The 15,817-nt window shown below is 26.9% G+C and overlaps 1 protein-coding gene across 1 annotated transcript; it reads left to right on the forward strand.

The window, feature by feature from the left end:
* The first annotated feature begins 10,631 nt into the window (after positions 1–10,631).
* LOC129609175 (mannan-binding lectin serine protease 1-like) lies at positions 10,632–12,816 on the forward strand. The gene is made up of 3 exons (XM_055521093.1): positions 10,632–11,393; positions 11,452–12,036; positions 12,168–12,816. Exons 1-3 carry the CDS (start codon positions 10,639–10,641, stop codon positions 12,742–12,744), a joined length of 1,917 nt encoding a protein of 638 aa, XP_055377068.1. The 5' UTR covers positions 10,632–10,638; the 3' UTR covers positions 12,745–12,816.
* The last annotated feature ends 3,001 nt before the right edge of the window (positions 12,817–15,817 follow it).

The raw sequence follows: 15,817 nt of genomic DNA on the forward strand, positions 1-15,817 counted from the left end.
ATTAGTAAGCTTATAGTTAACATACCTAGAAAAATGTAAATTTGGCTCTTAGTAGAGTTTCGCTTTGTGCTACCCGAATTCCCTGAAATGGTCGCCAGTTAGTTTCGGTAACAACCAGAACTCAAATACCAAATTTCAAGAAATTCCATCAATTCGTTACGTAGATATGGTGAAAAATGTAAAATCGGCCCGCAAATCAGTTTTCAAGCAATGATCTTTCCAAGAAATTTATATGTTCATTGTTTTAATACGAGGAATTTAAATATTAAATTTCAATGAAATCGGTTGATTATTTCTCTTTATGTACACAGAAATGTATATTTGGCCCGTAGTAAACGTCCACTGCTTGATTTCTTCCAAAAGTTAGGAATTTTTGCGGACGGTCGAGCAAAGCTTATATATGAAATTTCAAGAAAATCGGTTGAATATTTCCTTCAAAATGTTCAAAAATGTAAAACAGGCCCGCTAAAAAGTGCAGTTCCCGAGGCTTGATATATCCCAAAAGTTGATCAATCCGTGGCATGGTGGAAATAAACTTACATATAAAATTTCATCAAAATCGGTTAAGCAGAACTTGAGATATACGCGTGCACACATAGACCGACAGACCGACAGGTTGCTAAAAATAGTTTATTTACACTTCCCTACTATGGAGAAGTGCATTCCCACCTAAAACTCGATGTGCAAAATTTTTTGCCATCACATAACCTACCTATTGTATACACAATACGGTCGGTAAAAATATTTTGAACTGAAATTTAAAAAAAAAAACTTTGATTTTGTATTGAATTTAGTAGTATAAAAATTAGAAAATAAAGAGAAAAAACAAAAACATTAGTTTTGAATTGAATTTAATAATCAATTTATTGCAAACACATACATCATACCTAATTTTAATTTAGTGGAAGTGGCGCTAGAGCCAAACATATCGCCTTAGTTATTGAAAAAACTTTTCTTCAAAGTTTTCTCAAATCAAATATGTACTTACATATGATTTTTTATATATGTGGAATTTTTATACCCGTACGAACGTATATTCGAGGGATTTTATAAATTTGCCTTATCCTTTGTAAAGCTAAAAAAAGATGAAATATAGACCTAAATGTATGTGTTGGATCAGCGTCAAATTCTGAATCGATTTAATCATTCTTCGTCCGTCTATTTTAACGATAATCAAAAGCAATTAACTAAGTTCACCAAATTTTCACAAATTTTTTATAATCAACATGAGCTGTACATCTAACGGAATTTACTAAAAAGTGTTGCTTCCAAGGAAAACTTAAATTATGTGATTGTGCATTATTTTCCTCATCATCTATTATGTTATTGTTGTTTTCTTCTTCGTCATCAAAATCATCTAATTCGTCACTCACTGTGTTCAAATTTAAAAAAAAACTTGCTTTTAGAATGTTCCTTCCATTGTCTGTTGTAAATGAATACATTTGATCGATAGTTAGTTCATACATTTTCATATGATATATCACATAAATCATCGCGTTGGAGTTGTCGTAACTTTAAGTTTTACTTTAATATATAACTTTGATATTACCATAGTTCTAAATGTATGGTAGTATCATAATTATAAATGTAAAGTGTGTAGTGTTAGGTCATAACTGTTTTCAGTTTGTTCATTTGAAACAAGTACAACTTACAATTTATTTGTGTTGAAACTCGGTTGGTGTGGCTCAATATTTTTCTCATGATGAAATACGATGAAATTTTTCTCATGATGAAAAATATGTTTTAATTTAAAGAATTCAAATCATTTTAAAATTCATTGCGTTATTTCAAATCACTGCGTTATGGCGAATACACGTTTAAGACATTGACTGACATTTCACTTTTCATCAATGGACATCACTTTCAAATTAATGGACCTATTTTTGTTGGGGGTTGTGACGGGAAGTGGCAACGCTATAGATCTAAGTCTGGGCGCTCTCTACATAGTCTAACTCAAGGACATAAAGTTGTTTTTCGAGATAACTCTGGTTAATTTTGGTTCTTTTAACTTTTTTCAGAGACGTGACATATTTAAATTTACAACATATAAATATATTTTATAAAAACGTTTTCATCATTTTTGAATGTTTATCACCGAAAGTTCTAAAACAAAGTTTTATATTTCCGTCAAACAATTTAACAGTTAGAACAATTAATACTTAATAAAGAAATTTAGATCTATATAACATCCTTAAATATTTAATTTAAAGATGCACTGGAACCCAATTATTTAGTCTAAATACAGATTTAATAAAATTTAATTCAACTTCAGGTAAACTCAATAATTTACAAATGATTTACATTGATTTTAAAGCCGAATTTTTATTATTGTTGTAATTTCCATTTCCTTAAAAAGACAAATTGAATCAACGTAAATTAATTATCAAATTATCTTACGATTAATTCAAATCAATTAAATTTTGTTATTAAAACATACATACATGTAGGAACGTAAGTTTACTATATTCTTTTATTTGTGTATGTGTGGAATAGAAAGAGCAAAAAAAAATTGAAAAACAAATATATTTAAGTCAAAACAGTTATATTTTGCATTAAATTTAACAAATTTAATAAAAAAAAAATTTATAGGATATGATGGAAAAGGAGCATAAAATAAAAGTTCTGACTACACTAGAGTAAATTGAGGAAAGCATTGAGGTATTTTGTCACGCATATATTTTATGTGTATAATATGTAGAGGACAAGGACGAAAGAATGAGCGGACTGAGTGTGGGTGAATTTGTTGATGAATAATCAAATTTCCGGAACTCATCTATCTAACCACATATCTTCTTAAATCCGTTACAACCATGAAAGATTATTTTATTTAACAGGTTTTAATCTCATTTCATTAATCTTCATTTTATTACCCGATTTCCGTTTTAGATTTTGATAAAACGTAAATAACAAAAAAAAAAACGAGAAAAAGAATGTTGAAGGAACATTTTCTTTCCATTTTTTCTATGTAATTGTACATTTTCATATGCACATACATTTATATATTTAGTTTGTTTTATTATGTTATAAATGTGTATACAAGTTTTTATCACAAAAATAGGAGAAATATTGAAATGGGGAGGATGGGTAGTAGATAGAAAATTTATTATCTAATCGAGATATTGAAGTATTTAGGTAGGCACGTATTTTATGTTCGCTATATATGTATGTATATAGATAAACTGATATAAAAGGTTAAGTTCAATAAATTGAACATGTCTTATGTTATGACTTTATCTATGGTTTCGATCACGTATTGTAAAAGAAGATTTTGTGAATTCCGCAAGTTTGTTTTGTTTGTTTAATGTTATACAATATATAGCAATAGTTTTAGTTGTATATAGTTTTAAGTCACTCTTCAACAGCAAGTTGTTTTAATCATAATTCATATTATAGTTTTGTTTGGCATACAAAACGTTTGCTCAATTATTGTGAATTTCAATTAATTAAATATTTCTAATAAATAATACACAAACTTCTGTTTGTATTGTATATTAATATAGTAAATTAGTGAAAACGTTATTATTTTCAACATTTTCAAAAGCTTAAAGCTGGTTTATTAGATAAAATGGTTTTTTAGATAAATTAAACGATTACATAAGCTATGCCTAAGTACACACTTGTGGGCAGGATTTACACGTTTACAAACATTAGGGCTATATTCTTCTTTTGTAGCACTAAATTGTCATCAAGTAATGGAAAAAAATTAAATTCCTTTTTTTAATTGAAAGACTTAAACAAGTGAGACTATAAGCTTTATTGCATTAAACAAATTTTTTCCCTTATTACGCCAATTTTTTAGAAATATTGGAGGGCATCTTAATTTTGGTTGTAATTTTGCATTTCTTTCCTTTTTTTGTTTCAAAATTTATCCAATAAATCAAATTTATTTATTGTCATTTTATTATCTTTTTTTTTATATTTAAAAAAAATATCGTTTTTGGGCAAATTTCCTTTTATTCCTAAAAAGGATATTTTATTTCTTAATCTCAATTAATAAGCAAAATATATGTATATAATTATGCGTAAATATATAATAACAGTTAAAATTTACGGTCAATATCTGCAATTACAGACTCTAAACAGGTTGCTGGTTAATTTACTTTTATTTACTTTCATGCTTATGAAATTGTTTATTTTTGCCTTCTAAGAAAACACTTGTAATTTCGTAAATAACAAAAAAAAAATTCAAATTTTTATAATTTATTGCTATTGAGGTGAAAATTTTAAAAATATAAAAATAAGTGGTTTAGGTGTCTGTTTTTATCTATGATTAGATAAAAAATGTAATAATAATCGCCATGAAATTAAAACTGATAGAGAATAAACGTAATATTACCCTCACCATTATTAAGATAATTTAAATTTATGACTTTGTTAATTTGAGACTTATTTTCTGCTGTATTCAAAATGAAAGAAATTTGTTGAGTTTTTAAAATTTTAAAAATAAAATTACTATGCTCATTATTACCATTTTAATATAATGGAGTTAAATTAGGCAGGATATTTTATTAATTTCAAAATTTCTTTTTTAAAATTTAGTTATATTTTTTTAATATTAGGCATTTTGTTTGACATTCAAATGTGTATTCTATATTGAGGAAAAGAATTTGGTGTTATGTTTGTAGCAATAGTTTATTTTGAAAAATAATTTATAGAGTATAACATACTCATATAAGTATTTTGTTAATTGCTAAGAAAGTTAAAATTTAGTTTTTTACTACAATTATGTATTACGAATAATATTAGTTAGATCTATAAATATATGTGGTTGAATCTTAAGGCTACAGAAATTCCCTTATTTTCATTTTTCATATGATTAAAATAAAAAATTATAAAAGCAATATTTTTCAATTATTGTAATGATTTTGTAACTAAACACCAATTTTAATTAATTATTGAATAAAACGCTGCAAATATATTGGTTGGCGATTTATATATGTATATACCCATAAACTTGTACATAAATTTGGGTAAGGTAAGAAATTCGAATTGAAACAGTTTTTGTTGTAATTTTTACTAATATTAATTGGTGTACGGGTAACTTTTTTTACATTTTAATAGAATATTGTTAATTTGACAGTAGAGTAAATTCAAGAATTAATTCAACTCGCCACGCAAATAACGAAAAAAGTTGGGTCAAAATATGGTTTGTATGTAATGTAGCAATTTTTCCCTTCAACAAGTGAAAATACTGCTTTTAAAAAAATCTACATAATGAACTACATGAAGGGGATAGAAAAACAATTTATTTTAATGAAAGGAATTATTTATTAGTGTCTAAAAAACTTCTAAAATTTCAAACTCTTTCAACCTGAAGTCTAAAAGAAAAACGATATCAAAAATTTGGAAAAAACTGATTTTAGACAATGGTAAATTTTAACAATAATTAAATTTACCATGAATAGTTAAAAAATGGCATTTTCAGTGATTTGAGCGGTTATAACTTTTAGAAGGGGCGAGATAGAAATTTTTATTTTCGAAAATATGTTTTTAGTAAAGGTCTATGTACATATAAAATTTTAGCGTTCTATTTCCAAGTGTGTAGAAGTTTTGTAAGCATGTCCACGGCCGGACAGAGTGAAACTGATAAGCACTTTTTTAAACAATTTTTTAAAAAAAGTATTAAAAATTAAATAAAAGTTGAAAACTGTTGAATAAAAAAAATATTAAAAACTGCTTTGAAGCATACAGTATATAAGCGAGAAATATTTCTTAAGAATTTTCTTTTAATTGTCAAACATGAAGTCAAGTAAAAATTCCTTCTCAATTCCTAAAAAATTTATAAATTTAATAATTTTTGTCTTCAATGACCACAAAATCCGCATAAATTATTTTTTTATTATAAAATAATTTGCGAATTGCTATATTATATTTTATGAATCGCACCCCCGCGACGAAAATCTTTTTTGAGGAAATTAAATTGTAAAGGGCAAATCAATCTTCGTAGTTAAGTCAGATTTAGCCTATTGTATAACCTATTCTTAAACCTATTTCAACAGGTCTTATACAGCTTATAGGTAAATAGGGTCGTGAAACATACAAAAATACTTGAATTTTAAAATAAATTTTTCAAAGTCTTATTTATAAAATCAGTAAATTTTGAATGAAAGAAAATTTTAAATATCTATTTAAGGTTATCAATTTCAAAAACATCACTGCAGATAGTAAGATGTTGGAAATCATTTTACAAATTTATGATAATGTATAAATTTAATTAATTAATATTATTTTTTCTAATTCAGTTATATCTGAAAAATTAAATTTAAAAAAAAAATATTTTTGAGTTGTTCATTTTGTTCTTTGCACATTAATTTATTATATCTTATAGTTTTGTGGCAATTACATAAATCATTTGTGTAAGAGTAGTAATTTCCTATATATGGGTTTTTTTGTTTTTAATATTTCCTGTTCTCACATATAGTGTTTTACAAACATATGTATATAAATATACATACATACATAATATAAATGTAATATACATAATACTATTCTCCTCATGTATTAAAGTAACTGCCATTGGAATGCGAAATACATACGATTAATTAGTTAAATGTAAACTATGTACATATGCATATAATTTTGTACAACATGGGTCGAAAACCTTTTTCAGACGATGGGATATGTTCAAAACGTTTTTTATGCGGTAGAATGAAACTGAACAAGTACTTCTATTGAAAAAATATAAAAAAAAAATTTTTTTTAAGCAAAATTTTACAGTTCTTATGTATGTATTTAAGATGTAAACATAAAATATAAAAATTTAAAATACATATAAAGTATATTAAATGTTAATAGTTGCATTAATTTTTGCATTTTGTCAGATAATTTTTTAAATACTGTTTTATAATTTAATGTTACAGTAGCAAATCGGCGAATTGAAATCGTCACACGGGTTGCACTTTGCCAACTCCTGTTGCATAATATTCACAAATTTATAAACTAATGTTTTACAAGTACATTATGTATAATAAATGTTTATTATATGTACATATATAAGTATATAATAAGAGTATTGTATTAATTGGTAAAAAAAGAAAAAATAAATAATGATTTTATGTAATCGCCGAGCAGTTTTTTTTTACTATCCACATTTGTGTTAAAATCTATTATATACGAGAATACATTTACATATATGTGTATAAGTGTATACGTTTTAATAAATAGAAAAATAATCGTGGAAAATCGAGGCTATATAAAAGTGATTTATGTGGTATCCTTTTTTTTATTACTTTTTATATTCAACTTGCTAATTATATTAAAATACATTTAAGATGGAATCCTCTTTTTTAATAGCTTTTTTATTTATTTGTTTTTTCCCTTAATTTTACATTGTTTTAATGATTGTTTGAATAGTTAGAATAGAATAGAATATACTGTGTATATATGCATTTGTTATGAGGTTACTCATTATAGATATAATAATATTAGTATGTACGGTAGTATCTACGGTAGGCTAGTCACCTACCTAGTTAACTCTCTATGACTATAGAAACTAGGGCATGATAGATATCATGCACTAGCCCTATACTCCTTATAGGAGTGAAGAAGGATAAAAAAAAAAAAAATATTAGTATAATATCAGTAATAGAATATTGATAAAACGAAAATATCCGAACGTTTTAAATAGCACTTTTATTGGTCACGATTTTTATTGTACAAATCTAATCAAAAATAAATTTGGATCAAACAAGTTATTTGTAAAACAGAGCAACTTCTTACAACAAGGGAAAACGCTATGTTTCTTCGTGAGTTATTTTCATTAATACATGTACCATAATTATACACAGGTTTGTTCTGATATTAAAGCTCTAATAGAGTAATTCCTTCCAGTTTATTAATAAAACATTCGTATGAAAATGAGATTTAGTATATTCTCTGACTCAAAATTTTGTGTTTGAGCAGCTATTATTCGAAAAATCACCCTCCAGAGAGTTTTGGACTAGAACCTTACCCCTCTTTTATAACGCAATCTTTCTTACATTTAGTATTAGAAGAGTACTTAAAAATTAAAATTTTGGCTAATTTAAATTAAGCGCAATTGTCTAATTAGGTGAGTTAAGATAAATAACAATATTTTTTGATATTATATTGTAAAATATAATATAGCCAAAACGTTTAACGTTAGTTTTTTTCTTTTATAGAAATTTCAAAAGGCTTGTACAGTTAGGATGCTAAGTAAATCGGTATAACCAAATATTTCACATTTGGATATACTCGAAGAAGGGCCCTTAACTTTTGTAAATATTAAAGAAACTTATTCGGTATGTTGAGCATTTGTTAAATAGCAGAAAGTTACCATTTTAAACGGTTCTAGCAAATGTTTTTAAGTAATTTATATATAATAAACCGCTGTAAGAAAACATGTGCAGTACTTTAATTTTCTAATTGAGTAAGTTGCAGATGGTTGATATATCAAACAACGTACATGGCTGATGGCAAATTAAAGGAAGTAAAAAATTTTAAATTTTTCGAAATTCAAAGTCATGTTACGTAAATTGGAAAAAGTATGTATGTTCATTTATTTATTTATTCATGAATCTGTCGAGTTCATCTGATACAGAAACAAAGTTATATTTGAAATTTAAAAATTTGAAAAGAAAAGCAGAGTGGTTACTAAGTTTTCATATATCAGAATCTGCCAAGTTGTGAAATTTGTCTCTAGAAGAGAATTTTACTTACTTAAGAGGTTCTGAAATGGTATATAAATGTACATACTTAACGCATATATGTGCCGAATTAACATGTCTTTTTATGTAGATATTAAAAAGACCCTTTTACTTAGCAGTGTTCATCTTTTGGGTCCTATATAACATAAACCCAGTCTATTTAATTGCTTCCAATTTAGTATAGGTTCACAAACCCAAATCTATATTATATAAAAAGATTTTTACTTAAAAAAATTTTGTACGCTAATTTTACTTTTCTTTTTATCAAATTCTTTTTATTTCTGAACTTTAGAAAAACCAAATGGCCGTTAAAATTTACCGTTACCTAGAACCCGTGTTTTTTCAAATTTTTGATGCCGTTTTTCTTTTACACTTTAAGTTACAGGAGTCTGCAATTTTAAAAACTCTTAGATATTCGTAAATAATTTATTTCGTTAGAAAATTTTTTCCCATCTCCACCCCCTCTCAAATTATCACCTCTCGAAATTTGTAAAATTTGAATATTTGGCACCTTATATTTGCGAAACCATAAGTTTTTTCATATTTCTATAAACCCAAAAAGCTAACGGTAAATTCCGTGTTATTAAAATATATAATTATTTTTCTTAACTCATGCAACTAAACCTTAAAATCGAGCATTATGCGAACCCTTCTTAAAGTTTATTATTTCTTTATTTCAAAGACTGCATAAATCGTTCATCCTAGATGTATGCAATCCAAGAAATAGCTTCGTATATGAATGAAAATAATTTTAGTAGTGTGGTAGGTATACATAGACTATATTTAAAAGCAGTTTTTTCATTTGTTGAAGGGAAAAGTGCTACAATGCAAACCATTGGTTTGACTCAACTGTTGGACAAAAGGGATGGTAAACTTTTAAATAAAACTTTCCATTTCAATTTCTCCTTATACATTATTAATCTCAATTGAATAACCCATTAAGTTAATATTGTATAAGAATTGTAGAGCTATTCTGCTCGTAGATAGAAATAATGTTACTCGTAATATAGAAAGGGAAAAAAAGGTGCAAGTTCTAATAAACCATTTTTTGTTCAAATGTGTACTAAACACTGCTATCGTTACGGGCGACCGTAACTGATTATTATATACTATGTGTAATGTAAGTTAAAGAAAACCCAAAACTATTATTTAATCGGATCTTATTCTATTTTCGTGAAAGGATTAGTTTTCATGAGAAATTTTATTTCTTGCGTTTTTATTTTGGCATTATAAGGATTTTTTTTATTTCGTATTGTTTTAACTGTCAATTTGAGTGTCAGATATCTTTTCTGAATCTTTTGATTTATGCAGAATATATATATTTATAAAAAGTATATGCACAAAATTATATTTGAATTATAAAATTTAGTTATAAAAATATTTTCCATATTTTAGTTTGATTAGTGGTAAAATTGTGATTAGTAGAGCTCTTACTCTAAAATACTTTATCCCTACTCTAAAATACTTTACTGAGTATTTTAGTCTGATGTTATATTTTTTGCAAAACGTGAAAAAATATAACATAAAAAAAAAATGTGTGCTTAATAATTTTACTTAGCTGATTTTACGCGTGTCTCTTTTCTAAGAGAAACAAAAAGCTATAAGAGAGAGAGCCACTTTATCTCTTTCTTGCTCTTTTATTAGCAATTAATTTTTTCTCCTTTGCAATATTATTGATAACGCTAAAAAATTAGCTTTGAAAATTATATTTTCTAAAAATGGAAAAACCTGTAATAGTAATATTTTCATACTTATTGAAAGATTATCTAAAAAGGTCAGATTTCTGTTACACATAGAATAAAAACAAAATTTTTGCTTCAATAGTGTTTTCACACTATTCTTAGTGCTTCTTATGTTAAAACATTTAGTTTCAACTTGGCTCTCTACAATTTAAAAAAATTTAAATAAATTAAGACTATCTACATTATATGTATTGAGTTATTTGTGCAGTTAAAGATCATAATTCAATAAAATGAAACAAGAATATATTTTTAGTTATTTTATATTAACAATATTCATCCCCCATTGTCGTGTCGATGCTAAGAGATGTAAAAGTTTTGAATATCGGTTCATTAATCATAAAGTATTTTGTGAAGCGGATTATGGTGTGACAACTTCATGTTTGGGACAGCCGTTTCCTGTAAAAAGGGCGCATGTTATGTGTGAAAATAAATATCATAATGATCAAAACATTTCTATGTTAACCATTGAGTGCTTAACTAATGGTACGTGGAGTGAAGAAATTTTTAAATGTCGAGCAGAATGTGACGACACTAACATTGAATTTAATGTGATTAGCAATCCCAAAGTCGAATACCCTCCATGGTATGTCGAAATAGTTAAATTAACTTCAAATGGAGTAGTAGAGGAAATATACCCTGGAATAATTTTATCAGAACGAAGAATTTTAGCACAAAAAAAGTATTTTAAAGACTTGGAGCGGAAGTATATTAAAGAAAATTTTCAGATACGAATACCAAGATTGAAATATAATAAACCTAAAGAGTATGCTATAAATTTTGCGGAGGATAAATTCAACGAATTAATTTATGTGTCTGTTGGGAATGAAAAGGACATAGTTGAAAAAACCACTGTTATTTATATACATTTCAAAGATTATATAAGATATGATGATGTTGTATTGCCTGCTTGTGACGAAACTTACTCAGATAAAGACAAGGAAACATTAAAACTTTTACATTTTGAAAAGCGTCTCAAAGATATCTGGTAAGATAATTAAAAATCTTAGTTTTATTTTGTAATTGAACGAAAATTGTCAATTTAGGTGGTATGAATATGTATTACCTAAATACAATTATTATGAAAATAACTGTTTAGTGCCACATATTAACAGAACTGGAACAGAACTTGCATGTTTTCAAAATAACGGTAATCCAACTGAATGTTTAAGTAGGGCAAATATTGTGTTACTTAGATGTCACATAGGTTACGAGCAAAAAATTTTTCCCGAAGACGATTACATAGACAAATGTCGATTTGCAAACGATTGGGCTAATGATCTTGAAGAAGGTAATGACTGTAATTTGATTTGTGGAGAGATCAGTGAAAGCTTTCACCGAAAACAAGTGCCTTTAATATATAGAGGTGATGAAACTCACAATGGATTTGCTCCGTGGCACGTCGCTGTTTATTATAAAGAAGAAAAGACAATTAACCAAATATGTGGTGGGAGTATTATTCATTCCAATATAATTCTGTCAGCTGCCCATTGCTTTTATAATGAGGTTTTTGAAAAAGTAGGCGACCCACTAAGCTATCTTATAGGAGCTGGAAAGTTTTATCGGCAATATGAAAGACGTGAAGAGTCAGAGTTTTATTCAAATGTAAAAAGCATACACATTCCTGAAACGTAAGGTTCAAATTTTTTATAGAAAAATCCTTTCTAAACAATACCCTATATAATTTAGGTTTAACTTAATGCTGTAGTAATTTTTTAATATTTTGTAATTAATTATATCTAATACTTACGATCTTTAATAGTTACGAACCATATCCATTACGGGATGATATAGCAGTTTTAATACTTGATCACCATATGAAATATACGCCGAATATCAAACCAGTGTGTACTGACTTTAGCTCGAAAACAATTCCTGGGAATTTAGATGGTCAAATCGTTGGATGGGGGGCAAAATCTGCAGAAAATAACATGAGTAATAAATTATTAGCTGCAAATTTAAGAACTTTGACGAGTAGTGAATGTAAAATTGTGGTTGGTCCCAAATATAAATCTGAAGTAACAAATGATAAATTTTGTGCTATAAATGAACATAGTTCGACCGCATGTGCAGGAGATAGTGGAGGTGGATACGTTGTAAAGAAATTCATTAACAATAAAGAGCGATATTATTTACTTGGTGTCATCAGTAGCGGTATTAACAGTGAAAAATATTGTACCGCCGGTTTTACAACGGTGCTTACTAATATTTCACTTTACAAGGATTTTATTCAAAATATCACCAACGTCGGTAGAAATTCAATATTTTTTGAGAAGCATATACGTGAGATTTTTTTGAATAATACGTTGGTTGTTAAGATACTAAATAATAGAAATTAACTGAGATATTTAGATATTTAACTTTAAATTTAATCTTATTTGAATATTTTGCAAATCAAATGAAAAAAATCATATAAACAAAACAGTTGTTCAAACGTTTTATTTTTAAAGTGTTTTTAGTAAAAATTTTACTAAAAGTTATCTTCGTATTCCAGATCATTCTGTGTTGGCAGGCTAAAGAGCTTCTGGGAGATGATGGAAGAAATTATAGCTTTGGAAAAGAATCAGGTGAGAATCCTCACCGCGGTCTTGTCGGGTGCCTGCAGACTTATGAGGCTCCTCAGTAGGCTGGGCCTGGAAAGTAGAGACACTTGTAGATTCTGTGGGAAGAAAGGGGAGACCTCAAACAAAAAAAGAATATGAAATAATTTTTTTAAAGAAATTACGCAACGTTTTTCTATTATTAAATCTTCGAAATTTGATTGAATTTAATTCGCGGTTGTAATTTTTATTATTCTTAGTAATAATTGAACATGTAAATCTGTTAAACTTGATCTTTCAGCCGTTGTATAGAAAACTATTGTTCACACAAATATGTGCTTCAGAACATGGTTAAAACACGCTTAAATGATTTATAGGTAAATAATTATAAAATTTAGAAATTTTCATTTCTCTGAGTTTTTGTTTTAATACAAAATCGCACAGCATTTCGATTTAAATTGTAAATTTGCATCAAGTGTTTCAATGTCAACAGAAAATGGAAAAGTATATATGTAGGTTAAATTCATTTTGACATCTATTAAAATCTAAAATCTTCTTTCAATTTCGGTTTTTAATAATTTATTCTTATTAGAGTATTCGGCAAATTTCGAATTTACTTAATGAGAAAATTCGGTTCCGGCTACATTTTACATACAATTGTGTATTTTTCGCATATATACATAAGTTTGAATTTTGGATGTGTGACAAACCTTCACATTGGTTTCAACACTTCCTTACTGATCTAAAACAATATTTGTAACAAAATTATAATTAAAGGATTAAAAGGATTAAGAGATAAAGGATTAAATTCTAACAATTTATCAAAAAAAATAGTTAATCTTGTGTCATTATTTCCTAATTTTGTTGAAGAATCGGCGATATTGTGACACATTACGACATTCAGATTTGAGAGTTTTATGGTAGATATCCGGGCGTGCATTTGGACACGTGACTGCAATTCTTCATTTTAAGCAATTTCACAAGACTTCATGGAATATCTGAGCTATAATTGCAAAAGTAGTCAACAAGTCATTTAATATTTTAGCGCAATTTTCAATGCGAAAGAACATTTACTAAATTGCGACCACAACAGGCCTTGGAAACTGGACTTATTTGCGGGCTAATTTTATATTTTTGGCCATATAAAAAGAAATAATCAATCAATTTCCTTGAAATTTAATATTTAAATTTGAAGTGTTAAAACAAGGGTTTGGATGGTTACAGTTACTTACAGTAGCCACTGTAAAGTTGTAAATTTTTTACAGTAACCAGTCATTGTAATCTGTAACTTTGTCTTAGTTTTTTTCCCTTGAAGATTTGTAAAAAGAATTTTGAAAATTGTAATAAAGAAAAATTCAAATCAAAAACAAGTACTGCACAAGTAAATAAATTAAAACATTTAAATTTAAGTCTTTTTTAAGTTCTTCGTTAAATTCATAAATGTAATCAATGTTATCAGCTTCATCTAAAATGGCATTATTAATATACGAGTATAATGAGAAAAGTTTTTCCATTTTATCGTTTGAAAGACGGTTTCTTTTTTTGTTATGAACAAATCGATTAATTGACCATGCTCTCACTGAAGAAGCTGAAGAACATCTCACTTCGCTCAAAATTAAATTTGTTTAAATTTCATTGTTTTAACTTAAAAGAACGAACACATAAACTTTTTGGCACGATAAGAGCTTGGAAACCCAACTAGGGGCCGAATTTACTTTTTTATTATTATATAATAAAATATAATATATATAATTATATAAACTAATTAATGGAATTTCTTGAAATTTAATATTTAAGTTCTGCTTTTTACCAAAACTAACTGGTAAATTTTTCAGATAATTCGGGTGCCACAAAGAGAAATTCTACTAGCCACATTTAAATTTCTCAAGGTAAGCTAACTAAAAGCTTACTAACGTCCTAAAAATTGGAAAGAAGTATTTAAAAGGCATTTTTATAATATTCTGTAACACTTTCACTAAACCAGGCAATGCACATTACGGTCGGTTATGTGATGGCCATATCACTTTTTTTTTATTTTGTTAACAAATCTGAATCGTATAGGCTAAACATAATAACACGAAGAATTATAACAATACGAGTATAACAATAACTTTTATAAATATCTTCAAACAATATTAATTTATAAACTGCCAACATAGTTTTAGTTCTTTAAATTTTAGCAGATACAAAGTTAAACACTTACAAATCTTGAAGTTATTGTTTTCCTATATGCCAATTCTATTCTTGCCATTGATTCAATTTTATTCTAACAATAAATACTCATATTATAAGTGATAGTTAAGGACATAATAACTTACTTAAAATAATAATTCACTTAATTATTACTGGTTGTGGTCAATACTTTGGTTTGATTGAGAAAAACAAAAAAATTTTTAAACGTATTTTTATATCTTCGGATTGGACTGAAATAAAAAAAATTTCCAACAGGAAATGATAAATCTACGTTGAAGGAACTACAAAAGAAAAAATTGTTTTTATCTAGAGGCAACACGGATTCTACATTAATTAGACTAAAAAATGAAAATAAAAATACTGTAAATTGGCTTAAAATTCATTTAAAATATGAATTAATTCCTCAGAAAATATTGATTTTTTGTTTTTCTGTTTCTCAACAAATAGAAACCTATCTACAGATAATTAAATACGCATATGATTTATTAGATAAGACAGAGAACACTTCAGAAATATTTTGTATTTTCAAGAAAAATGTAGCCCGTTTCCCAGTATGGCAAAGATTCTGCGATAATTCCGTGATTAACGGCATTCGCTTAATTTTGCAAATAAAAATAGTCTGCAATTAAGCAATTTTCGTAAATGACATTTTAAAAATTATTTCTCACTTATGCATCAA

Source organism: Condylostylus longicornis, unplaced genomic scaffold (assembly GCF_029603195.1).
Source record: "Condylostylus longicornis isolate FDR11 unplaced genomic scaffold, ASM2960319v2 ptg000038l, whole genome shotgun sequence".
Taxonomy (NCBI): Eukaryota; Metazoa; Arthropoda; class Insecta; order Diptera; family Dolichopodidae; genus Condylostylus; species Condylostylus longicornis.

What these genes read in the sequence shown, in the direction of transcription:
- LOC129609175 (XM_055521093.1), top strand. Translation starts at nt 10,639, where the DNA reads ATGAAACAAGAATATATTTTTAGTTATTTTATATTAACAATATTCATC. An exon ending in AAGCGTCTCAAAGATATCTG is followed by an intron (nt 11,394 to 11,451) that starts GTAAGATAATTA and finishes TTGTCAATTTAG; the next exon opens with GTGGTATGAATATGTATTAC. An exon ending in AGCATACACATTCCTGAAAC is followed by an intron (nt 12,037 to 12,167) that starts GTAAGGTTCAAA and finishes GATCTTTAATAG; the next exon opens with TTACGAACCATATCCATTAC.